This window comes from Pogoniulus pusillus, chromosome 8, assembly GCF_015220805.1.
Source record: "Pogoniulus pusillus isolate bPogPus1 chromosome 8, bPogPus1.pri, whole genome shotgun sequence".
In the NCBI taxonomy this organism is placed as follows: domain Eukaryota; kingdom Metazoa; phylum Chordata; class Aves; order Piciformes; family Lybiidae; genus Pogoniulus; species Pogoniulus pusillus.
Genome location: NC_087271.1, coordinates 40458909 through 40483762, shown reverse-complemented (window position 1 = coordinate 40483762; position 24854 = coordinate 40458909). Strand labels below are relative to the sequence as shown.

The 24854-nt window shown below is 55.8% G+C and overlaps 1 protein-coding gene across 6 annotated transcripts in view; it reads right to left on the bottom strand.

Annotated features, from left to right (window-relative positions):
* The window catches only part of CACNA1E (calcium voltage-gated channel subunit alpha1 E), a 169703-nt gene that overhangs the window by 104538 nt on the left and 40311 nt on the right, over positions 1-24854 (bottom strand). For all 6 annotated transcript variants that reach the window (XM_064148192.1, XM_064148189.1, XM_064148188.1 and 3 more), the window contains exons 3-5: positions 10862-11127; positions 1951-2057; positions 1302-1441 (exon numbers count right to left, since the gene is read on the bottom strand). In XM_064148192.1, the coding sequence (XP_064004262.1) occupies positions 1302-1441; positions 1951-2057; positions 10862-11127 (513 nt within the window). The remainder of the gene's footprint in view (positions 1-1301; positions 1442-1950; positions 2058-10861; positions 11128-24854) is intronic.

Below are 24854 nucleotides of genomic sequence, written 5' to 3'. Positions count from 1 at the left end.
GTCAGCCGGGTGCGGGGGTTCTCCTCGAGCCAACTGCCAGCGCTTGGCTAACGCCAGCTCGTTCCTGCGTCGGCAGCACAGCCCATCGCACCGCGAGCAGGACTCGCATCTGGGCCACAGCCCGGGCAGGTGACACCACCAGAGCCTGTGACGCTGTCTGCTACTGCTCCCAGCACCACTGCTGCATGCTGGGATGCTGAGTGAGCATCGCCTGGGAGCGCAGCCCCACTCAGACCTCATTTCTAAATCCCCAGTGCCAGGCCAAGGGTAGGATGTGCTTGGGAAGGCAAGAGGAGAAGAGATTTTCCTCCTTTCAATAGTAGGGTTCGACCAAAACCTCTTCCAGAGGTTACTTATCTCCTCCCCTCACTCCGTGCCCAGGTGGGTGACAGATGCCAGGCCACCAGCTGAGTAAGGCTACACATGGCTTCTTTAGAGCCAGACCTCATGCAATGAGGAAAAAGAACCACAGAATGTTAGAGGCTGGAAGGCACCTCCAGAGATCCAACCCCTCTGCCAAAAGCAGGACCACCTGGAGTAGTTCATACAGGACAGCATCCAGGTGGGTTTTGAGAGTCTCCGGAGAGGGAGACTCCACAACCCCCCTGGGCAGGCTGCTCCAGGGCTCTGTCACCCTCACTGTAAGGAAGTTTCTCTTTGCATTCAGTGAAACCTTCTATGTTCAAACAACCAACAGCAGCCCACAGAAAAGCCAACGTAGGAATCATAGAATCAAGCAGGTTGGAAGAGACCTCCAAGTTCATCCAGTCCAACCTAGCACCCAGCCCTGCCCAACCAACCAGACCACAGAATCACAGAATCATTCCAGCACCTCAACATCTCTCTTAAATTGAGGAGCCCAGAACTGCACTCAAGGTATGGGCTGAGCAGTGCTGAGCACAGGGGCAGAAGAACCTCCCTTGTCCTGCTGCCCACACTGCTCCTGAGCCAGCCCAGGATGCCATTGGCTCTGCTGCCCACCTGGGCACTGCTGCCTCAGCTTCAGCTCCTCTCTCCCAGCACCCCCAGCAACCTCTCTGCCTGGCTGCTCTCAGCCACTCTGGCCCCAGCCTGCAGTACTGCTTAGGGTTGTTGTGGCCAAAGTGTAGAACCCTGCACTTGGCCTTGCTCAGTCTCATCCCATTGGCCTCTGCCCACCCATCCAGCCTGGCAAGGAGCCTCCAGCCTCATCCTCCCCTCCCTCACTGGGATGAGGAAACACCACCGACAGCAGCTAAGCAGGGCCGTGCCCCACGCCCCGGGGTGAGCCCGCAGGCGCAGCTGCCCAAGCTGCGACTCACCCGCTGAGGACCACGATGAAGTCCATGACGTTCCAGCCGTTGCGCAGGTAGGAGCCCTTGTGGAAAACAAACCCCAGAGCCACGATCTTAATCCCAGCCTCGAAGCAGAAAATCCCAATGAAGTAGGGCTCCGTCTTCTCCTGCCGGAGGGAAACCAGTGACACGGTGAGGCTCAGGGAGTCACAGGGTGGGTTGGAAGGGACCTTGCAGATCATCTACTTCCAGCCCCTCTGGCATTGGCAGAGAGAGGGGAAGAGTGGGCAAACAGCACCAGCTATTTCACCCTGACCCAACTCACATCCCACCCCACCTTCCCCAGCCACAGCCTCTCCCCCCTAGGGAGCTTTCCCAGCCCTTCCTTAGCCAGCACCAACCCCAGAAACAAAAAAGGGTGGTTATGACTCACTTCAGTTGGCCTGTCCCCCTTCCCTACCCCACTTTTTAAGGAGTCTAAGCCTTCCTGAACTCTTTCAGTGGAAGAGTACATGACAGCAGCCTCAGGAAGACTGGAGGAGCTGGTCCCAAAGGAAACCTCTTGCCCTACCACCCTAAAACCAGAAGCAATTTGCTATCAGGACAGGATGACTCCCCTTACCCACTGGACCCTGCCCAAATGCCAGGCAGAGACGGACAGACGTGGGGTACTCACTAATCTCCGTGACATGGGTGTCTTGTCATCCTCGGGGAGGTGCTGCTCAAGGGCCAGCACGATGCAGTTGGCAATGATGGTCGCCAGGATCATGTACTCGAAGGGAGTGGAAGGGAGTTAAGGAGCAGAGATGTTGTTAATGGGATCCTCGACCCACCAACCTACCCCTGCACTCTCTCGGTTTCACCTGCTCGTTAGCCACCACCACAGCTTTCCCCACCAAAACATGCACATACACAGCCCAGCTTACACCCCCTGCTGCTCCTAGGCAGGAGGATAAAGCTCACCTTGGTGCTGTTTGGAAATGAGAAGGACGACAAGAAAATGGGGGGGGGGCCAAGACACTCCTCAGGGGAGACCTGCTGAGCCTCATCACCTCCTTCATGAGCTCAGGGGATGCTAACCAACAGCCTTTGACAGGCTGTGAACTCTCTGGGAAAGAGATGCTACATATGGTGGGAGCCCACAAGATGGACTTAAGCATGAAAGTGGACAAACAGGCTCTGACCAGGCTGGAAAAGGGCTTGGCATGGTCCCTGGCAGTGTCAGAGAGGTTCTTCCTGCCATGGCATGCTGATGGCCAGAGCTGGTATGTCCATGCATTCCACAGCCCTGCTCTTTGCCTTCGCTCTTCTACCACAAATCAGCAGGATGTGGAGCTGGAGAGGACAGGTGTCATGGGCTATCAGCAGCTCTGTTCTAAAGCATGCCCACGGGAGGCACCAGCCTGAGGAGCATGAAGCAGGTCCCAGGGATCTGACCATGTGCACCATGCTGGCAAGGTGGGTGTGCTCTAGGAACTGATGTTGCCCTGCCCAACACCCTGTGGGTGGCAGGGTGAGCCCAGCAGCGCCAGGAGCCACAGGGCACCAGGCTGAGCCTTGCAAGCCCAAGCTGCTGACAGTACCTGTGTCTGAGCTTCAGTCCAGGCAGAGTGGAAATTCCCTATGGAGACATCCCAGTTCAGCCACATTCCAGCAAGACCCCAAGAGGTAGCAGTAGCTTATCAACAGAATCTGATTGGATCCTTAGGAGCACCCTAAATGCCACAGCCATGTATAAGGCTTAGGCATCCTTCTCCGGGAGCAATCCCATGCCAGACAAGTGGCAGCAGATGCTGACATCTGAGAACCTGAGTGAGTGGGGAAAGTGGGGAAAGGTCTGGAAAGCAGCTCAAACCCAGCTCCCTACAGCCTTTTGATTCAGAGGGGTGTGGAGCACCCTCCTCCTGCCTGGCCCAATGCCAAGCCCAGAAAACAAAGCACTTTAAATGACAGCATGGCCACCTTTTTCCAACTTCCCATCCACCTTCACCACATCTTTGCAACAAAGGCCTTGTTGTCCTCAATGACAAAATGAGATGAGATTCATCACCAGGCAGCACATTCCTCCTCCACTCCCTCCATGCCAAAGCCCTACAGCTCTGTGACTGTCACAAGTGGCATCAGCTGCCAACCCCAGAGCAGCTCACTGCATTCCCAAGGCTCGAGTCTGTAGAAGGCAGATGTGATCCCACCTGGGATGGACTCACCTATGAACAAATCACACACGTTCCCACTGACCCAGGCCAACACAGGGACCAGTGCCCTGGATGAGTCCTCCTCTACCACTCCAGTCTTTCCCAGACCCAACAGCTCCAGGTTCCCGTTGCTCAGGTCAGGTGGTGCCAGAAGCTCAATCCACCACCCCTGGGAAAAGGGGTGAGTTTTTTCTTTTGCAGCCTTACCTTCTGGGCACCAAAGCTGCTGACTACAGCAAGATGCTTCAAACCAGTGAGCCTGGACCCACGGGCAAGAGAAGACATACCCGTGCTGGCCACAAGCATTGGAAACTGTGAAGCTGTGCCAGTGATAGCAACCCTGGCAGCAGCGACTCTATGCTTGCTGTGGCACGTGGGCAAGGTGGGAACCATGGCATCAGAGTAGGTCCCTGAAGAGTTGGCCAGGATGGGCAGCCAAGGAGAGCCAGCAGGAGCTGGGATGTATTTAGCCTGGTGGAGAGAAGAGCCAGCCAAGAGCCAGCCAAGGCATTTAAAAGGCCACTCAGTGAAATTAATGATCGCTAAGTTAAAGGCAAACCGAAAGAGAGAGCACGCTGCAGACTCCCTGCTGCCGGCTCACACCTTGGTGCCAGCCTGGTGCCAACCACAGCCGTTCCCTAGGCTCGAGGGGAGGGCAAACCCCTAAAGCTTTCATCTGAGATCCAGCAGAAGCGAGGGGCTCGCTGCACGGCTCCTACAAAAGCCGCACCCTTGCCCTGGTTCCCACACTGGCCACGCTCTTGAGCCGCTCCGGGCACTGGGCGCTGTGCCAGCAGCCTCCTCGGGGGCTCTTCGGTCTCATTCTCCTGCAAGTCTGTGAGCAACGAGCAGAGGTTTCAGCGCAGGCAGCGCTAGCGGGGCGGCGCAGCCAGCTCCCCAGGCGCTAGGCACACTTGCCCAGATGAGAAGCGCGGAACCGGCACGGCGCGGCCGCCCGTCCGCCCCGGCAGCTGACCGCGCCGAGCAGCTGCCGCTCCCCCTCGCTCTGCCGGGCACCTCCCTCCCACGGTCCCGGGAGAGAAACACTCAGGTGGAAAAAACTAAATTCTCCAAAGCTGGCAGCGTAGGAGCCCTGCCCAGCAGCGCCTGAGAGGCTCGGGGCCACCTCTGACGGCTCAGCTCACATCCGAGCCGAGCAAGTTCCTCACTGGCTTCACCGCCCGCTTCGCCGACGGGAGGACGGTGCGCGCCCGCCACAAGCCCAGCACGGGACGGGGGCCCTGCTCCACCTCCAGTAAGTGTGTGGTCCGTGGGTCAGCAGACGGCAAGTTTAAGGGAAACAGGGGATCCCTAAGCATAAGGGTGCCGCCAGAGAGTGACGCTCCCAACCCCAGTGTCCTGGGCTTCCCAGAGACCCAAGCCTGGGTTATCACAGAGGGAGCTGGGCGAGAGCTGCAAAGCACCAACCCCATGGAAACAAATTCCTGTAGCTCCAGATCTGCCAGGTTTGGGGAGGCAAAGGGTAAGAAAATCTTCCCCAAAGGACAGCAAGAACATCTGGCTGAACCAGGGGAGATTTTATCCACTCAAGCAAGCATCCTAGAATCATAGAATCTGGTAAGATCTGGTAGAGACCGTCAGGGAGCACTAAAGAGAGGACCAGCCACTGGTGGATCCGTGCTTCCAGATGTGATCCCCCTTCTTCAGCTCTCTCCCCAACCAGGAGCAAAACCCAACCAACCAAGACCTATATTGCTAGCGCAGGGAGTGTGCCCAGTCAGGGTTGAAAGGGACCACAAGGAGCAGCCAGTTCCAACTCCCCTGCCATGCCCAGGGACGCCCTACCCTAGAGCAGGCTGCCCACAGCCTCAGCCAGCCTGGCCTTAAACACCTCCAGCCATGGGGCCTCAACCACCTCCCTGGGCAACCCAGTCCAGCCTCTCACCACTCTCATGCTGAAGAGCTTCCTCCTCACGGCCAGTCTGAACCTATCCACCTCCACCTTTGCTCCATTCCCCCTAGTCCTCTCGGCTCAAGGCTGGAAAGCACCAGAGAGTGCTCTACTGCTCCTTTGTTTCTTCTCTCATTAGGTGTCTAATTACACAACCTTCCAGCCACCCAAAATCCAGAGCAGCACTCGCCTCTCTCCAAGCCCAGCAATGGGAACCCTGCAGCCTTCTCCTCCTCCTTCGTCTGGCTTCTCCTGGAGGATCATTAGGGAGCCGATAAAAATAGGTTTTCTTATTGATTTATCTCCTTCCCCAACGCTCTCTCCCCTGCACCATTGACTTGTTTCCTTAGCAACTCAGCCGATCCCAGTGCACGCCACACCTGCAGCTCCACACTTTACCCACCTTAAACACACTGGGATGGAAGTACCCTCCAGGCCACGCGGACCAGCCCCAGACTCACAGCCTAAGCTCATCCAGAGTAGGCACTGCAGCCTAACCGCGGGCTAAGCCCATGCCTGGAGGTGGAGTGGAGCTCCAAGGCAGACCTGGTAGGAAGTGTCAGGGAGCACTGAGGAGATGACCAGCTACTGGTGGATCTGTGCTTCCAGCTGTGATCCCCCTTCTTCAGCTCTCTCTCCAACCAGGAGCAAACCCCAGCCAACCAAGAAGATCTATAGTGCTAGTGCAGGGAGTGTGCCCAGCTCCAAGCCCGCAAGATGGATTTATGTTGCCAGTGGAACACTGATGCAATCTCCCCAAGAGACTGGGTGTGAAATAACATCCCTCCCCAGATGTAGGTGAGGGTGGGAGCTACAAAGAGCCACCCTCCATCTCTTTGCCTGACTGATCATGCCTTCTCCATGCTCTTGAGGAGACAGGTGAGGAAGCAGCAAAGTCAGAGGAGTGAGGTCATGTGGACATCTCCAAAAGGGCTCTTAGGGAAACCTACCTCAGAGGGTCAGCAAGAAGTATGAGAATGATTTAACCCCTTACCCTGCCTACCTTACCCAGCCCAGCTCCAACATCTCCTAGGAACTTGTCAGTTTCCCACTGGTCCCTCAGGCTTCCCCAGGACCTGTTGCATTTAGGGGCTCTCCCTCTTTCCCAGATGTCCCTGAGATGGAGCTTCAGTTCCTACTGCACACTTCATACTGGTAGGTCAAATCCCACCACTCCACAGAGACATGGTGTAAAGAGAAGAAAGATCCATGTCTTCAGCATCCACAACCCTCTTCCCCTTAGCTCCCCATCAGAAAAGTCAGCACCTCCTCTCCAAGGCTCTTTTCCAAGAGAAACCCACAACAGTAAATGGAGCAGAGACCATGAGCGGTCCCAACACAGCTCTGCGGTTCCCCCAGCCCTACAGCACCTCCCTAGCACATCTCTGAGGACATGAGAGATCTTCCCCTAGCAGATAAAGCTGCCATAAAGCCATGACCTCTCCGAGTCACCCCCACCCCTGTGCCCTACCACCCAGTGCTCCCAGTCCATTTGAGCTTTGCTGGGGTTGACACAAAGCAATGTCCTGAGGGACAAGGTGCTAACAGCACCCAAACCCCCCACTACACTCTGGACACAAACCAGCTCCTACATGCCCATTATGTACAGCAGAACAGAGAATGAGCGTGGGCTTGGGGTCATGCTCCCATCTCCACACAGCTCACAGGGAGCATCCACACGAGGTGCTCAGCCTGCTTAAATCTCACGGCAGGGGCACATCTCTACTCAGGAGACACCTGCAGCCATAGATGTTGCTGCCTACGACTCCCAGAGCTGGCAATCCAGCCTCCATCAGAGGCTAAGCCAAAGGTAGTGCCAGGCAGGAGCTGGTCGTGGCAGAGCCCACGCTGCTGACACCGTAGGGATGCGGGCACCTGCCTGCCACGTGTGAGCAGCTCCGTGGAGAAGCCTCTCCTTCTCCCCCACCTCTCCCTTTGCTTCAAAACCAGAAATCAAATCACTCTCCTCCTCTCTCTTTTTTTTTTTTTTTTTTAAACAAAAAAGACTCACATCATGTGATCCTCCTGCCTTAACATCAGTTTTTTAACTTTGGTTGCCACAGCAACAGGATGCAACTTGGTGTCACCATGACAACAGCTGCCTCTGTTTAAATCCAACCATCTGACAGGCAGCTTCGCTCTCCCTGGCTGTCAAAAAGATGGACCTGCCATTACACCTACTCGCCCCTCCCCAGTAAGAGCCACATTTTAAAATCTGATGAATGAAGGGCACAGAAAACAGCCTTGGGAGGGGGGAATTATGAAAAAAAATAAAGAGAGAGAGAGAGATGCTCCTGGGTAGGGCAAGGAGGGAGCTGCCCGAGGATGCCGTGACATGGCGCAGCTCTTCCCATGGGAAGCCCACACCTGCCAGAATCTCGGCTGAGCAGGAGGAAAGGTGTAGAATATACATGCCCAGGTGGTGCATAATGCTGCCAGGGTCCCCTAAACGGTAGTGACCATGACTGGGTCGAAGTGTGAGTCACCATGAGCAAAACAGCTCAGGTCCACAAGGGTCTGCATCCCGTGGAGCAAAATCTCCATCCCCACAGGACCAGGGATGTGCACTGAAACTCTGTGGACACCTTGGCTGCTCTTGGCCAGCCCAACGCCAGACCTAGTCTTTAAAAGGGCTGAGAGAGAAGAAAGTCCTTGCTGCAAGGTCTCCAGAGGACTGGTGGACATCTCTCTACCTTGCAAACCAGGGGGACAGGTACAGTGCTTTCAGACAGAGGCTGTCCTTGGGGACAGAGCCAGAGCCACACAATGTCATCTGGCCCTTCTAGGGCGGGAGAGGGATCTTATCCAGGTCAAATGTGATTAAGCAGATGAAGAACGGAGCAGATATAGATGAGCTACAGCCCATCTTGTGTGCTAACTGAATTGCAGCTTTCCAGGCAGCTAAACAAATGAAATCAGGGCTGAAGGCCTGGCCATCAGCAGGAGGACAGCAAGCAGGACAAGGCTGTTTCTGAAGGAGAAGTAGGTGTTCCTACAGCCAGGAGAGCATCTGCCTCGCATTTTGGGCAGGACCAGTAAAAAGAGCAGCTCCAGTGGAGAGAACAAACTGGGCAGAGAACTAGGCAAAGACTTGTGTCCCCACGAAGCTGCATCCCAATCCCAGCTTCTTGGCTTTTTCTTCCCCTCCATGCATCATCCCTATTTACATTGGGAAGCCAAACTGCAGAGGCTGCTGGTTATAATTATACAGTTACCCAGCAGATATACAGGCCTGAATCACCAGTTATTTTTAGTCCTATTACCTAGTCAACTGGAGCTGGATGAAGAGCCTCCACTCCTCCCCGCACTCCACCCCAGCCCCCTTGGCTTTCCTCGCTGCCATGCCCGTTCCGACCTGCAGCGTTAGCCACGTCCTTCCCAAGGCCAAAAGCTCTCATTGATTGTGGCCACAATCCAATGCTTGCCTTCCCAAACCAGCCTTGCCCTCAGCCAGGAGCGATGCCACAGGCTCCAAGCCAACCAGTTGAGATGCTCACACGTTTTTTTTTTCCTGGCCCTACCAAAAGGCAACGGCTCTTGTGTGCCAGGCTGTAACTACACAAAGGGGAAACCAGTTGCCTGGCCAACCTCACCGAACTCCTCACCAAAAAGCCTCATGCAACCCCAGCCCTCGAGAGCTGTAAGTGGTGCAGAGGAGCTGCGGGGGGGACGAGTTTCTTTAGAAAGAGCCGGCAAGCAGGCGAGGGACAGCCTTGCTCGCAGCACGCCCCTTCCCAGCGCTCACGCCCAGATATGTCACTTACTTCTAGGAAAAAACACACGCTTGAAACCATCCCATCTCCCTCATGCATTGCAAATTCCAGGCAGGAATAACGCTGGGGAGTTGTTACTGCATGCTGGTGAAGCTCGAGTCTCTAGGAGACCACAGCTGCCTGGAGATGAGACATCGTGCCAGCACGGGACCCCAGCCCACGCAGGGAGTGCCGGGCCAGCAGCAGCACCCTGCCTTCTTCCCACTTCAAATGAAAGCCGTGAGGGTGAGGGCTCTCCCACACCGTGCTGAAAGACACGGTGAATAATTGGGCATGTTCTGGAAGAGCAGGCAGGCTGGCCTGGCCACTGCCCTGCAGGGCTCCCAGCCCAGCTGCCGCGTCCTCGTCGTCCTCACTCTTGTGCCCCACGCTCCTGCGGCCACCCACCCAGCAGGCACCGTCAGAAGGGGCAGATTTAGAAATGCCATAGAGAAATCTACCCCCCTTGAGCTGCTCCTTCACCCCCGAGGTCACCCCCTCCTCAAGCCTGGGGGCTTTGCAGCTTCTCAGCCAGGACCAAAAGCTCAACCCAACAGGTCAGAGCTGCAAAAGGGCTATCTCCCTGGTGATGCACAGCAGGGTGGGCAACCCACCAGAGGGTTTCCCCAAACTACCTGTTGCAGTAGACCAGGGAATTGCTGTTTGGCACCAAGGAATCACTGCTTGGCATCGGGGTGAGCTCTTCCGTGCCTGCCGGGGGAGCCGGCAAGTTAACCAACAAGTTGCAGGGAGACAAAGCAGCAGTGTCAAGAGCTGCATGTGACCACCACTGCAGAAATCGGCACGGGGAGGGTCCTATAGCCAAAACGTGGCCACATTGAAGTTTTGAGGCGCAGCTTGGTGGGGAAAGAAGCCCAGGAGGGGATGTCAGGGGGTAGCAGGGTGCTGAGCCCAGGTCGACAGGGAGCTTTGTGCTGTGGTGCTGGGCACTGGCCAGAGCGCCCTCGGGGAGGGTGGGAGGTGAGAGAGGAGTGCAGAGGTATATGGAAGCATGGAGGAGCAGGGCCAGTCACCTGCTTCCCTCCACTCAGCCTTAGGAGGGGGGTCTCTGGCATAAACCGCAGTCCCCTGTGCCAGCCCCACCAGAGGCCATGGGGCACAGACAGAGGATGTCAGCATCTTCCCCTCTGCCGCAGGGAGGGGGCAGCCAGCTCCCAGAGTTGCTACGGTGGGGCCTGGGGGCTGCAGGGCGAGGATAGCTGTGCCCTGGCAGGTGTGATCAGCAGCAAAGAGGGCACACAGAGGCAGGGACGCAAGGGGACAAAAGGACTAAAGACTGGTAGGCTCCTGGGGGATCCAATCCCGATGGGATGGGTGGCAAAACTCCAGCGAGACAGAGGCATAAAGGAAAGGCCACGACCCACCCCAGGCACCCGCGCACAGAGCACGCAGGGTTAACCCGGGATCCTTGGCAGCATGGGGGGGGCTTCCAGAGCCAAGCCTGAGGAGGGGCTGAGGGACTCCCCGCGGGGGGAAGGTGCTCAGCTCCCCCCCCCAGGCACCGAGCGGAGCATGGGAGGGGAAGCAGCAGCAACAGGGCGAGGAGAGCAAGCCCGGGGGACGGGGCACCCCTCTCGGCACGCCGAAGGAGAGCAGAAGGCAGGCGCTTACCTGCCGGCTAGTGCCACACACACGTGTCCGGGGCGGCCGCGGAGGCGAATCTGGGGAGCAATGGGGGGGGCTCGCAGGGGACGCGGAAAGGATATGGCCAGTCGATGAGCTTCTTGGCGTATTTCCTCACTATGTTCTCTTCCCCGAAGAGGAAGAGCGATCTGTTGACGGTGAAGCAGTTCTGCCGGACGGGGATGGGGTTGTACAAAGCCATAGTCCGGGCTCTCTGCGCTTTGGTTTGCTTGAAGCCTCCCGGGGACCCTCCTGCAGGGGCAGGAGGTCCTTGTCGACTCCGGTTCTGGTCGGAGCCCCCATCTCCAGAGCCCAGCCTGCCAGCCACTGCCTCCCCAAAGCGAGCCATCCTGCAAAAAAAAAAACCACACAGGTGAGCCAAAGCAGCACTGCCAAGGCGGCAGAGAGTGGGGAAGAGAAGAGGGAGGGGGGCTGCAGGGCGCAGTCCCAACCACAGCCCCCTCCTCCTCTCCGGATGGTGCTCAGCTCCGTCTCTCCTCCATCCCTCTGGAGGAGCAGGCACTCGTATAGAGGAGGAGAGACGGCAACGCGGCACCAGCTCAGAGCCTCCGGTGAGGCATGGTGGGCAGCCGGCTGCGTCCAAGCCTTCTCCCCAAGCAACGACCACCCGGGCAGAGGGGAGGTCAGGGAGTCGTCCTTCTTGCTCAGCAGAGGCTGCAGTGGCTCGGTCACTAACTACCTTTTGCCACCAAGCAAGGGGTTAAACCCAGCCACATCCTTCCCACCGCTCTCCTTTTAACCCCTCTCCGGCAAGGCGAGCCCGAGGACTGCCTGCCACCAGGGAAAGGGCTGGCATCCGAGATCCTTCTATCCACCCCATCGCAAAGCAAGACGCAATTTGGTACAGCACCCAGCACAGCAGCGGAGGGGAGGCCAGGGGAACAGGTTGTAGCGCGGTCCAGCCTTAGTTGGAGCCAAGTGTCCAACTCCCTCCTCCAGACTCCATCTTCAGCAGCCTGCAGGAGCCCGGTCACCCATCGGCTGGCTTCCCCGGGGCAGCGGGCAGGGATGGCGGGCAGAGTTCCCACCTGCGGTGGCAGGGGATGCTCAGCCCTTCGCCGCCGGGGTCGGAGCTCGCAAAAGGCGACGGTTTGTTTCCCCCGCAAGAGCCGGGCCGGGGAATCGAAGGCTGCCCGAAATTAAAGGCTGCCGCGCCTCTGCAGCTCGGGGACAGCTTGATTTAATGAAGTCAGTGGCAACACAGGCGCGCAGAGGCGCGCACACGCCCGCACGCCCGGCTCGCTCCCTCGCTCCATCCAGTGCATTCTTTGGCAAGCACGGGAGATGCCGCAAAGGAAAAAAAAAAGAGGCGAGGGGAGGGTCTGAAGGGAACAAAAGGCAATGGGGGAGCCCCCCCACACACACGCACCCACCCCCTACGAGAAGCCCCTCTCCCCAGCCTTGTCTGCAGAGGGCTTTCCAGCGCACGGGTGCTTCTAGGTGAGTGGCAAATTTGGGGGGCACGGAAGGGCAAAGGGGGGCTTCTGCCTCCTTGCTGCCTGTGGAGGAGGGGAGGAGTTTACCCCATCTCAGCCTGCGCTGATCATCTCTCCAGCCACATGCAGTGTGGCCCCTCCACTCACCCACACCACACCCACCCACCCACCCCCCACCACCCTGTCCTCGGGAAACTTCGAGGCTCCGTGCCGGAGCCGCCTCGATGCCCGGGGAGAACCCTCCTGCTCACTCGCATACAGATCAGCCTCCTCGGCACCCCTCCCACCACCACCTCGGTATGTTCTTTATGACACTTGATGTTGGCCAGAAGCAGCAGCAGCTTATAGGAAAGGTGTAAACAGCCTGGTCTGGATGTGTCCCTGCAGCAGCTGCCACAGGGCAGGGGGGTGAGGGGGGCTTCTGCCAGCCATCCCACTGCCCACCATGAGCAGAGAAGCAGGGACATTGCTGGTGCTGCACCCTCGTCTCTGCAGCCATGTGGGTGGCAACGTTGCCCAGGGACGCTCAGGGTACTCTGGGTTGTGCCGTGCTGCAGGGGCTGCCTGTCCACTGAGGAACCCCCCTCTGCCCCCCTGGGAAGCACAGGAACTTGCAGTTCCCGGGGATGTCCCCAGTATCCTCCCTACCCACTGGGCATGCAAGCAGCCTCACAGCCAAGCACACTCTGCGAGCAGGCCACACACAGGGTCCACTGCCACCCCTGCCAGCTGCCATTCCTGCAACAAATAGCTCCGGTCAGTGACACAAGACACCACAGGTCCCCATCGCGTCCTCTCACCCGCTCCACCACCAACACTCTGCAAACACAGCAGCTGCTGCCCTGCTCCCCCAGCCGTGAGGCAGTCAGGGTCATTTGGTCAGCTCAAAAAACACCATAACATTTAAAACTATCAAGCCCTTAAGCACATAAAACTTTAATTCTATGGGCAAGGCTTCTCCCTTAGTGCAGCCTGGCAGCACCCCACCACAAACTTCCTCACCCTACAGGCACTACTCTGGCCAAACAACCACGGGCTTGGCATTTTGGGCCAGACCCTCATGGGTGCAGCACTAGACTGGGAGAGGAAGAGGAAGGATCAGCCCCTCCTCATCAAGACAACAGAGGAAAGTTTGCAATAAAGGTTGCAGGATCATTCTCCCAACACCACTCAGACGCTGGGAGTCCTCCAGCTCACCACGATGCCCATCTGCTGCATCTCTACTTGACCTGCTCCTCCAACCAGCCTTATGACAGAGGTGGGTGGGACGGGGGGCTGGAAACGACCTCTAAGATCAAGTCCAACTATCAAGCAACCCCCCAGCTACGTCGTCACCACACTGCAGCACAGAGCAGAGCAAGGGCGGGAAGATTCTTCCCAAAATGCTTTCCAGGCCCCTGGCCAGCCCCGGCAGACGCCAGAGTGGCCCTGGGCTTCCATTCCACTAATAACAGACAGCGAGGGGGCCACACCAGCTCCTGCCTGATTACAGCCCCTTCGATTCATTCCAGGTAAGATGCTGCCCTAAACGAATCAATTGTCATTTGTGGCTCATCAGCTTTGTCTCCTCCTCCTGTCCACCACCAGCACACCGTCGGGAGCAATGCCACCCTTCCACCTTTCAACCCCTTAAGCAGCTGCTAATTAAGTCCAAGGCTGGGCCAATTGCCAGAAGCAGATCCTCAGCCCCACACGGCTCCTGCCATGGCTCCCCCCTGCCCCCACTGCCCTCTTCCATCCCCTGAGCCTGTAGAAAAGCCTCCACCCAGCCTAAATGTTCACACTCTGCTTGGTACCCAAAGGCCAAGGAGGATGGAGAAGGCTGGACACGGACCTCCCCCTGCATCCTCTCTGCCTTGCCACTCTCCAAGCAGTGGAAGAGGTTGAGGAGGAGGAAGGTAGCTTTCTCCTTCCTCCTGCACCTTGAGAGCAGGGATGCACCCCTTACCTGGCCACTTCTGCTGGGACTATCACAGGACCCCAGGGCTCACTCTCTGCCCTACATTTGCTGCTGCAGAGCAGAGCACAGGACCGACCTCGCTGGGAGCCTCTCTCTCCTGCTCAGACGGTGCTAAAAGCTGGGATATTTACGAGGAGGCAGCTCCTTAAGAGAAGACTGAAAGCAGGGAGGAACAAAACCAACCCCAAGACCAAACAACAAAGCAGCACAACAGCCCCTGACTCTGCCAAGAGATGCCAGCTCGGTTTCTAAGGATGTTTATTGCCATTCCTGTCTTGACCCTCACCCCAGCACGCTGGGACGGGTGAGTCAGGGAGAAGCGTGGCTGATGCCCGCATGATTCAACATGGCACACAGAGCCAGGGCCAGGTTGTTTGGATTCTATTTTTTCTGTTATGAATGAAGGAAATCCAAGAAGCAGGGCAAGAGCTGCTGCCGGGACAGGAAGGCAGTTGGGTTGCACTGGCTTGTACCCAGCCATGCTAACCTCGGGCTCGCCAGTCAAACCTTCTCCTCGCTAGTTCCCTCCTGCCAGTCATGTCCTGTCCCTGCGCTGCAGGACATCACCGGAGAGTCGGGGCGCAGCCGCCCCGGGCAGCACCGAGCCCTCGGCACCAGCCGCAGGGCTGGAGCGGGTCGGGCTGTGCCGCTCCGGCACTGCCATCTAGCGGCCGCCGGCGCCCCTGCAGCGCCCCCGCCCCCGGCACGGAAACAGAACCGTTTGGCTCGGAAGAGACCTCAGCCCAGCAGCACCGTGGCCACTGGCGCATGTCCCGAGGTGCCGCGGTCTACACGGCTTTTGCACCCCCCCAGGGACGGTGACTGCAGCACCCCCTGGGCAGCCTGTGCAGTGCCTGACCACTCCTGCAGGAAAGAAATTTTCCTCAGCATCCAGCCCAAACCTCCGTGAGGCCATTTCCTCTTGTCCTGTTCGCTGGGAGAAGAGACCGACCCTCACCTCGCTAAAACCTCTTTCCAGGGAGCTGAGGAGGTCTCCCCTCAGCCTCTTTTTCTCCAAACTGAGCGACCCCCAGTTCCCTCAGCCACTCCTCCCAGGACCTGCTCTCCAGAACCTTCAGCTTCTTGCCATTCTCTGCACATGCTCCAGCACCTTAATGTCTTTCTTGGAGTGAGAGCCCCAAAACGTAACCCAGTATTTGAGGCTCAGCCTCCCCAGTGCCAAATACAGGAACCCTTCCCAAGCACTGCTTGGAGGCAGTAGCAAAGCCTGCCCTGAGCAGTTGTTGCATCCTCTCTGAGGGCTCTGTTGCTGCTAGAGCAGCTTCCAAATTGACCCCAAGCACCCCAAAATCCAGCTGTGCATGGCAGGAGACAGGCAACACCATAAAAGCTCCTTCTTTTAAGGCCCTCCACATCTTCAGGACAGCATCAGGCAGGGAACAAGTCCCTGATGCAGCCGAGGCTAGGGGCTGGAGAGATGGGATAGGCTCTCTTTCCATGACTGATGCTCCCAGCAGCCCTCATGGGCTGCACTCATCTTCGAAAGTGGCTTTTGGCATCCAGATCTAATTTTGTTATTTAAATAGCTCTGGCTATGCTGAGAGGGGAAAAAATAAGAGAGTGAGAATCATCTACAGTGCTCTGGCCAAATTTCAGCACAGGCCTGGGTAGCTGTGACTCAGAAGCCTGTTTATAACCAGGTAGGAATGGAAGCTTGTTGGCTTTTTTTTTTTTTCCAGGAACAAATTTATTACCTGCTGGAACAGGATGAGATGTTTTCCTCATTTGGAAAAGAGAAGCCCTGCCAAGCTGGGCATCTCCACAGCAGGGAAGTAGAGTTCCTGAGCTGGTGCAGCTCAGTCATGGACACCTGGCATGTGGGTGGAGAATCATGGAATAGTTTTGGTTGGAAGAGACCTTTAAGATCATTGAGTCCAATCATTAACCTGGGACTGCCAAATCACTACTAAACCACCTCCTTCAGAAACAGATCCACACATCCCCTCCAGGTGTGGGGACTCCATTCCCCTGAGCAGCCTGTTCCAGGAGAAGTTTTTCCTGATACAGAACTTAAATCTCAAGTTGTGCCACTTGGCCATTTACTCTTAGAATTATAGAATCAAGCAGGTTGGAAGAGACCTCCAAGATCATCTAAGTCCAACCTAGCACCCAGCCCTGGCCAACCACCAGACCATGGCACTAAGTGCCCCAGCCAGGCTTGGCTTCAACACCTCCAGGCACACAGACTCCACCACCTCCCTGGGCAGCCCATTCCAATGCCAATCACTCTCTCTGCCAACAACTTCCTCCTAACATCCAGCCTAGACCTCCCCTGGCACAGCTTGAGGCTGTGTCCCCTTGTTCTGTTGCTGGGTACCTGGCAGCAGAGCCCAACCCCACCTGGCTACAGCCTCCCTGCAGTTAATTGTAGAGAGCAATGAGGTCTGCCCTGAGCCTCCCCTTCTCCAGGCCAAACAACCTCAGCTCCTTGATACTCGGAAGAAAAGGGTGACCCACATCTTGCTCCAACCTCCTTTCAGGTGGTTGTAAGAAAGTGAGAAGGTCTCCCTTTCAGCCTGCTTTTCTCCAGGCTGAACACCCACAGTTCCCTCAGCTGTTCCCTGCAAGACCTGTTCTCTAGACCCTTCGGCAGCTTTGCCATCCCTCTCTGGGCATGCTCCAGCATGGCCTTCCTGAAGTGAGGGGCCAAAACTGAGCCCAGTGTTCAGGGTGTGGCCTCCCCAGTGCACAGCTGCTTTCCCACTCGCACTGGCCACACAGCAGTTGGCCTTCCTGGCCATCTGGGGACAGTGCTGGCTCATGTTCAGGCGGCTGCCAGCCAACAACCGAGCAGCTTTCCAGCCACTCTCTCCCAAGCCTGTAGCACTGCATGAAGTTGTTGTTACCTAAGGCCAGGACTTCACACGTGGCCATGTTGAACCACGCACCGCTGAGCTTGGACCATCAATCCAGCCTGTCCAGAAGGTTCAAGCTACTCCAGGATGGCATCTCTGGAGGAGAGTACCACACAGGCTTTGCCCGATGTTCAATATGCACAGATGTCAGCAGCTGTGGCATGGGCCACAACAGCCCTTTTGGCATTGTGCCTGCCAAAAGAGCCTCAGGCCAGGCACAGCAGCTATGCCACAGAGACTGTGCTGCCTTGCAGCAAGTCTTGTCCACGCCATGGCAAGTGCCTCCTCTCTGCCATCTGCTCATTCTTTTTGATGACAACCTTGCCTGAATACTGAGTTGCTGGAGTGTGTCCAGAGAAGGGCCATGAAGCTCCTGGTGAAGGGTCTGGAGAGCAGCTCTTATGAGGAGCAGCTGAGTGAAGCAGGGCTGCTTAGCTCGGAGAAAAGGAGGCCAGATGAGACCTCACTGCTTTCTATGACTCCCTGGAAGGAGGTCATGGTAAGGTGGAGGTCAATCTCTTCTAAGTATCAGGCGACAGAACGAGAGGAAATGGCCTCAGAGTTGCACCAGGGGAGGTTTAGGTTGGATATTAGGGAAAATACCTTCACTGAAAGAGTGGTCAGGCACTGGAACAGGCTGCCCAGGGAGCTGGTGGAGGCGCCACACCTGGAAGCATTCAAGAACTGTGTAACCATGGCCTCCTGGGACATGCTTTAATGGCCATGCTGGTGTTAGGTTGGAGTTGATGATCTTAGAGGTCTTTTCCAACCAAAACAATTCTACCAGTCTGTGGTGCTCCCCACGAGCTGCCCACCTCACCAGGATCTGCCTTTCCCAGCGCGAACAGCAGAGATGAGCAGCATCTTCTTGCTAAACTGCCTGGACACATTCCCAGCACAGACCCAGAGACTTCTCAGGGTCAGCACCGTAATTATTCACTGAGACACCAGGCGGCTGGAAGGCAAGTGACAGCCAGCAGACCTCACACTGAGCTCTGAGCTGTGCATCCAGATTCAAGCAACTGCCACTACTCCACCGAACTCCTGCCGGTCATTGGGCTGAAGCAGCCACACCAGGCGTCACACAGCAGCAGCAGCAGCAGCAGCACAGCTCCAAACTGCTTCAAGCTGAGAGTGTAATTTGCAGCACACTGCCATAAAACATAGCCCTGCTCACAAACACTGCTGGGTTTAATTACCAAGAGCCAGGAGCCCAACATCCAGCCTTTGCATCTTTGAAATCAATGAGACAGCAACCTTCTGAAGTTCTCTCTCCTGGAAACAGGTATTTTGGTTGCTGTATCTCCCCCCAGCACACTCGCAGGAGCACAGGTGACAGAGATGCAGAGAGAGAGGCATCACAGCTGCTCTCACCAAGCTCTTCATCATGAAAGAGATGAGAGCCTGGAATGGGTTGCCCAGGGAGGTGGTTAAGGCCCCAGCCCTGGAAGTGTTTAAGGCCAGGCTGGCTGAGGCTGTGGGCAGCCTGCTCTAGGGTAGGGTGTCCCTGGGCATGGCAGGGGGGTTGGAACTGGCTGATCCTTGTGGTACCTTCCAACCCTGCCTGATTCTGTGATTCTAAGCTTTCTCTCAGCCTCTTCACAAGATGCAAACTGCAGCAGACTTTCTTTGCATTCCATAGAACCAGCCAGGTTGGAAGAGAGCTCCAAGCTCATCCAAGTCCAACCTAGCACCCAGCCCTGCCCAAGCAACCAGACCATGGCACTAAGTGCCCCAGCCAGGCTTGGCTTCAACACCTCCAGGCACACAGACTCCACCACCTCCCTGGGCAGCCCATTCCAATGCCAATCACTCTCTCTGACAACAACTTCCTCCTAACATCCAGCCTAGACCTCCCCTGGCACAGCTTGAGGCTGTGTCCTCTCCTTCTGTTGGTGGTTGTCTGGCAGCAGAGCCCAACCCCACCTGGCTACAGCCTCCCTTCAGGTAGTTGTAGCCAGCAATGAGCTCTGCCCTGAGCCTCCTCTGCTGCAGGCTGCACACCCCCCAGCTCCCTCAGCCTCTCCTCATAGGGTTTGTGTTCCAGGCCCCTCACCTTTCCCACCATAAGGTCCCTTTCCCTAACTTCTCTGCAAGCATTTCCCAAAGGCAATCCAACCCAGACCATCTTTGGCTGCATTTTAAAAACACCTGCCACCTTCCAGCAAAATACCACACAGATGAGAGGGCAGTACCCAGCTGGGCCCACACAGATTCTCAAGCCTGTGCTGTCCCACGACAACCCAGCAGGACCCACCAGTCCCCATACAGTCTAGGGGTAAGATGCTGGAGCTGACTGTGCACATTAGCCACGTATTTTTCAGGGAGCTTTGAGCAGAACCTGTGAGCTTCCATCCCTTTTTCCTCCTCCCCTCCCTGTGCACATGCAGATGCTTCCCAGTGGCTGATATGTTGTGACATCCATCTGTGCAAGCAAAGGAGACACACACTAAAGGTGTCTCCACGAGTCAGGTGGGATGTCAGAACAGAGATCAGGCACTGTGTAGACAAACTGCTTCTTGTGCTCTCCCCACACACTCCTTGGTGCAGAACAGGAATGCAGAGATACTAGAACCATAGCCCAGCAGCTGCTCCTGCTCAGGTAGCTTGAGCTCTGGGGCTGCCCATCACACAGCACCCTGTGACCAACAAGCATCCCAAGCTAAACTCCTCACATACCTTTTGAAACCACCAAGGGCTGAGGGAACTGAGATTGTTTAGTCTGGAGAAGAGAAAGTTAAGGGAAGACCTCACTGCTCTCTACAACCTGCTGAAAGGAGGTTGGAATGAGATTGGGGCCATAGAATCATAGAATCAACCAGGTTGGAAGAGACCTCCAAGCTCACCCAGCCCAACCTACCACCCAGCCCTGGCCAATCAACCAGACCATGGCACTAAGTGCCCCAGCCAGGCTTGTCTTGAACACCTCCAGGCACAGCGACTCCTCCACCTCCCTGGGCAGCCCATTCCAATGCCAATCACTCTCTCTGCCACCAACTTCCTCCTAACATCCAGCCTAGACCTGCCCTGGCACAGCTTGAGACTGTGTCCCCTTCTTCTGTTGCTGCTTGCCTGGCAGAAGAGTTCAACCCCAATCTTTTCTCCCTAGGATCAGGTGATAGAATGAGAGGAAATGGCCTGAAATTGTGCCAGAGGAGGTTCAGGCTGCATATGAGGAAAAAATCTTTACAGAGTGGTTGGGCACTGGAACAGGCTGCCCAGGGAGGTGGTGCAGTCACCATCCCTGGAGGTGCTCAAGAAGTGTTTGGACATGGCAATTCAGGGCATGGTTTAATGGTGCTGGGTTGACTGTTGGACTCAAAGGTCTCAGAGGTCTTTCCCAACCAAAACAATTCTATGACTCCTTAGCCCACACTGAGTGTTTCTGAGGACCACGGCGCTCCTCGGACTGACTGCCTTAGCCTGGGAGGCTTCCACAGCTCAGCAGAAGAGGCCTGCAATAATCACCCATGAGTAAGTTGCCTGGAGTGCCCTGCTGCTTTATTTAGCTGTGTGAGCTGGGCTCTAATCAGCATTCACAGCCACAGCCCAGCTGCTCCGGGCAGGTGCACAGCAATCCCACCTCCCCGAGAGCAGCTCTCTGCCTGCCTCTGCCTCTCCACCACATTAAAGCAAATTCTCCTCCTTGCTTCGAGCCCCAAATCCCTCTGCACAACCTCTCCCTTCAGTTGAGCCATGCAGCATCCCAGCCCTGCACTGACTGAGCTGGCAGCAGGTGAGACACAACCTCCCCATCCTCCTCCATCTCAGGTGGGTCTAGGTTGGGGCTCTGTGCTTTCAGAGAGGCTGATGCAAGAGGATTCAACAGGGAAAAAAAAGAGAGGGGAATTGGAGATTTGAGAGTGATAGAACCATACTTGAATTGGAAAGGGCCTTGAAGATCATCTAGTTTCAACCCAACCCCTATCATGGGCAGGGACACCTTTCATTAGACCAGGTTGCTCAAGGCCTTGAACAGCTCCAGGGAGGGAGCATCCACAACCTCCCTGGGCAACCTGTTCCAATGTCTTACCACCCTTACTGTAAAGAAATTCTTTCTAACATCCAGCCTCAACCTACCCTCCTCCAGCTAATTTCTGCCAAAGGCTTGGAGAGGGATTTTTCAAAGCTATCTTTAATCTCTGCACTATTCAAAGCAGAAGCAATCCCTCACTTTCTGCATCTGCATCCTCCTGACCTCTCCAGCACAGCAGTGTTAGCTGCTGCCAAAGCAAATGGGAGATTTTCTCCTGCCTAAAATCTCCTCTTCACCCACGCAGAAGGGAGGTCCATGCCTGAGGACCATTCTGAGCTTTCTCTGATCTTCTACCCACCCTGCAAGGCTCAAATTAGACGAATGCATCATCCATAGTACCAGTGAGGTGAATGGCTGAAGAGCCTCCTGCCTTTGCGCTGCAGATACCCTCAGTAAGAAAAAGAAAGCTGAAGCAGAAACCACAGAAAGCTGGACCAGAAACCCACCAACTCCCATCTCCAGGCTCATGAAGCCAAACTCACAGGCTCAGCTTTCTCAGAAGCAACCTGCATGCTTTCAACAAAATTGCATTGTCAGGAAAGGAGCCAGGAGAAGATGGAGCTGTTAACAATTTTCTCCCCAGCAAGCCTGAACTTGTGCTGAGCAGCTGATGCTCCAGACAGGCAGAGAAGTCCCTTCCCTGGCACCGAGCCAGGAAGGAGATGCTGCTTCCATCTTCCAGACCTGCGAAAGAGAAAAGGCCAAAGAGCAGAACCTCTCTTTGAAAGCTCCTCAGTGCTGGGAGGTGTGAACAAACTGTCCCTTGCCACAGCAACAGGCAGCCACCAGCTCGGCAGCCTCTGCGAGGGCGAAACACCCTGGCAAAGCAGAGCTGAGCACAGCTCCTCAATGGGGAAAAGTTCATTGAAGAATTTTTAGCCTTACTTCTACTTCAGCATGCACAGAGAGGACAGTTACAGCATGTTAGCTCCTGGTTTACCACTTCATGAGTTGCAATGGGGAAAATTACTCCTGTGAAGCTCCTCTGATGAGGAGAAATGGCCTCAAGGTTCATATCAGAGCTCACAAATCATAGAGCGCATCAGGTTGGAAAGGACTCTTGAAGGTCATCTTGCCCAACCCCCTTGCACTGAACAGGGATATCTCTAACCTGACCAGATTGCTCAGAGCCCCATCCAGTTTGATCTTGAATGCCTCCAGGGATGGGGCCTCCACCACATCTCTGGGCAACCTGTCCAAAACATTTTGCTACCCTCATTGCAAAGAATTCTCTCTTTACATCAAACCTAGATCTGCCCTGCTCCAGTTTCAAACCATCCTTCCTCATCTTGTCACTGCAAGCCCTTCTAAAAGTCCATCCCCAGCCTTCCTGCAGGTACCCTTCAGATACTGATGACACAAAGATGATGCACATCTAGTTATGGTATCATCCACCGAGGAGGCATGCTCCAAGCTGGCAGAAAAACTGCTTCCCACCTTTAACCTGCACACAGCTGGTTAGCATCAGCCATGAAAGATGAGCCACACTTCCAGCTCTTTTCTGTGTGTTTTGGAAAGGACCATACCACAGCATGGTTCCTCAAGGCTGGGGATAAGCATCACCACTTTGTTACCTGTTACAGCTTACCGGTGTGCATCCTATCCACCCAAAATCAGCCAAGCAACAGAGACAGCAACATATTTTGGGTGGCTCACGTACCTAGAATCATAGAACCAGTCAGGGTTGGAAGGGACCACAAGGAGCAGCCAGTTCCAACCCCCCTGCCATGCCCAGGGACACCCTACCCTAGAGCAGGCTGCCCACAGCCTCAGCCAGCCTGGCCTTAAACACTTCCAGCCATGGGGCCTCAACCACCTCCCCCAGCAACCCATTCCAGCCTCTCACCACTCTCATGCTCAACAACTTCCTCCTCACAACCACTCTGAAGGATCAGAGAGGACTTTCCCACCAAGTATGCAAAAAGCAGGGACAAGAAGCATCTCTCCTCTCTGCTCTCCTAAAACAGATCTCTGTATGCCAAGTTGATAAATGAAAAGCCACATTTGAAAGCTGCTCTAGAACAACTCTGGGGATCTTCCTGACTTCTCACACTGCACTTTGTCAGCTCTCATGCAGCACAGGTGTTCCAAGCCAGGGATGGATGAGTGCAGCAAGCACCTTCTGAATTAGGGAGGACTGGCAGGAACACTAGAAAGGGCTGTAACCCCTCAGAGGCAGCTGAGAGATCATGCCCCAGGCAGACAAGACACATCACCATCAGTGGCATTTGCTCAGGAATGGTTAAGTGGAAGTTCCACTTCCATGGTACAGATCAGTCTGCGAGGAGCAAGTCTCTCTGTGGACGAGTTGTACACCAACCCTCACAGCTGGGCTCTCACTTTGGAAAGCCTTTCCCAAGCTTGAAAGCTACATTTGAAACAAAGATGCCATTCTGGGAGGGTGCAACAAGAAAGCATCTGTGTCGTGAGATGGAAAGCACTCTCAAGGCATATTTAAACGTGAATCAGAGTTAAATTAGAGGTGAGGTCTAGTCTGAGGGGACTGCATACCTCCTGAGGTCTCTTCCACCCCAAATTAACTTATTACTCTGTCGTCTCTTACATATACCAGTGGGGGAATGATGTACTGCACTCGGGAAAGTGAACAGAAAATACCATGAACCATGTACACTTGAGAGGCTGGAAAGCATCCCTGCCACAAGCAGCTCCTGGCCAGCAGGCAGCCCGCCCTCAGAATCACAAAGGGCTGGAGGGGAGAGGGAGGCAGGCTGGGTTCTTCCTGGGGAGGGAGAGGATGAAGCTGCAAATGAGTACTGAATGCCAGAAGTTTTACAGGCTTCATGCTGCACCAAGTCATGCTGGCAGAGCTCAGCTTAAAGAGACGCTAGGAAAGCAGGAACGAGAAAGCAGAGAGTTGTGCTGCCATCCAGAGGGACTTGTGAAGACACCAGCAAAGGGACCGCATGAAGTTCAGCTCAGGGAAATGCCAAGCCCTGCACCTGAGGAGGAGCAACTCAGTGCACAGTGGCTGGAAAGACCTGGGGTGTTGGTGGGCACCAAGCTGGCCACCAGCCAGCAAAGGAGGCCAACAGCAAAGTGTTGCCAGCAGGCTGAGGAGGTGACTCTTTCTCTCTTCTCAGCCCTGGTGAGACACATCCTTGGTGCTATGCCCCCCAGGACAGGAGAGACGAGGACGTGGTGGAGCAACTCAGCAAACGTCCCTAAAGGAGCGGAGCATCTGCCCTGCTGGAAGAGCTGGGGCTGCTCAGCCTGCCTGGAAAAGGCTCAGAGCAGATCTTCACGACACGTAGGAATGCCAGACAGTGGAGGCTAAAGGCAGAGTAAGGCTGTCCTCTGCAGCACCCAGTGACTGGGCAAGAGGCACTGGGCACACACTGCACCAAAAGGAACTCTTCATGCACAGCAACCAACTCCCTGACCGCGAGAGGAGCAGAGCGCTCAGGACAGGCTGCCCAGAGACAACCAAAACCCACCTAGACACGGGCCTGGGCATCCTGCTCTAAGGGACTCACTGCCTCCCAGCAACGTGCTTCTGAGCCGTGCCAGCCACATGCTGGGGGGAAGCTCTGTCCCAGGGCTGCTTCCTGGGAAGCGTCGCCAGTCCCAGCATGGTGCATGGCATCAACAGAGCCCTGAAATAAGCTGACAAAGCTTCCCAACACCCACAGCTGAGAACGTGGTGACAGAATGAGGTGGCAGATCCCGGGTGGAAGCATCCTCCAGGAGTCAGCTTGTCCTCTGCATTCAGCAAGTAGCTCCTAACAAG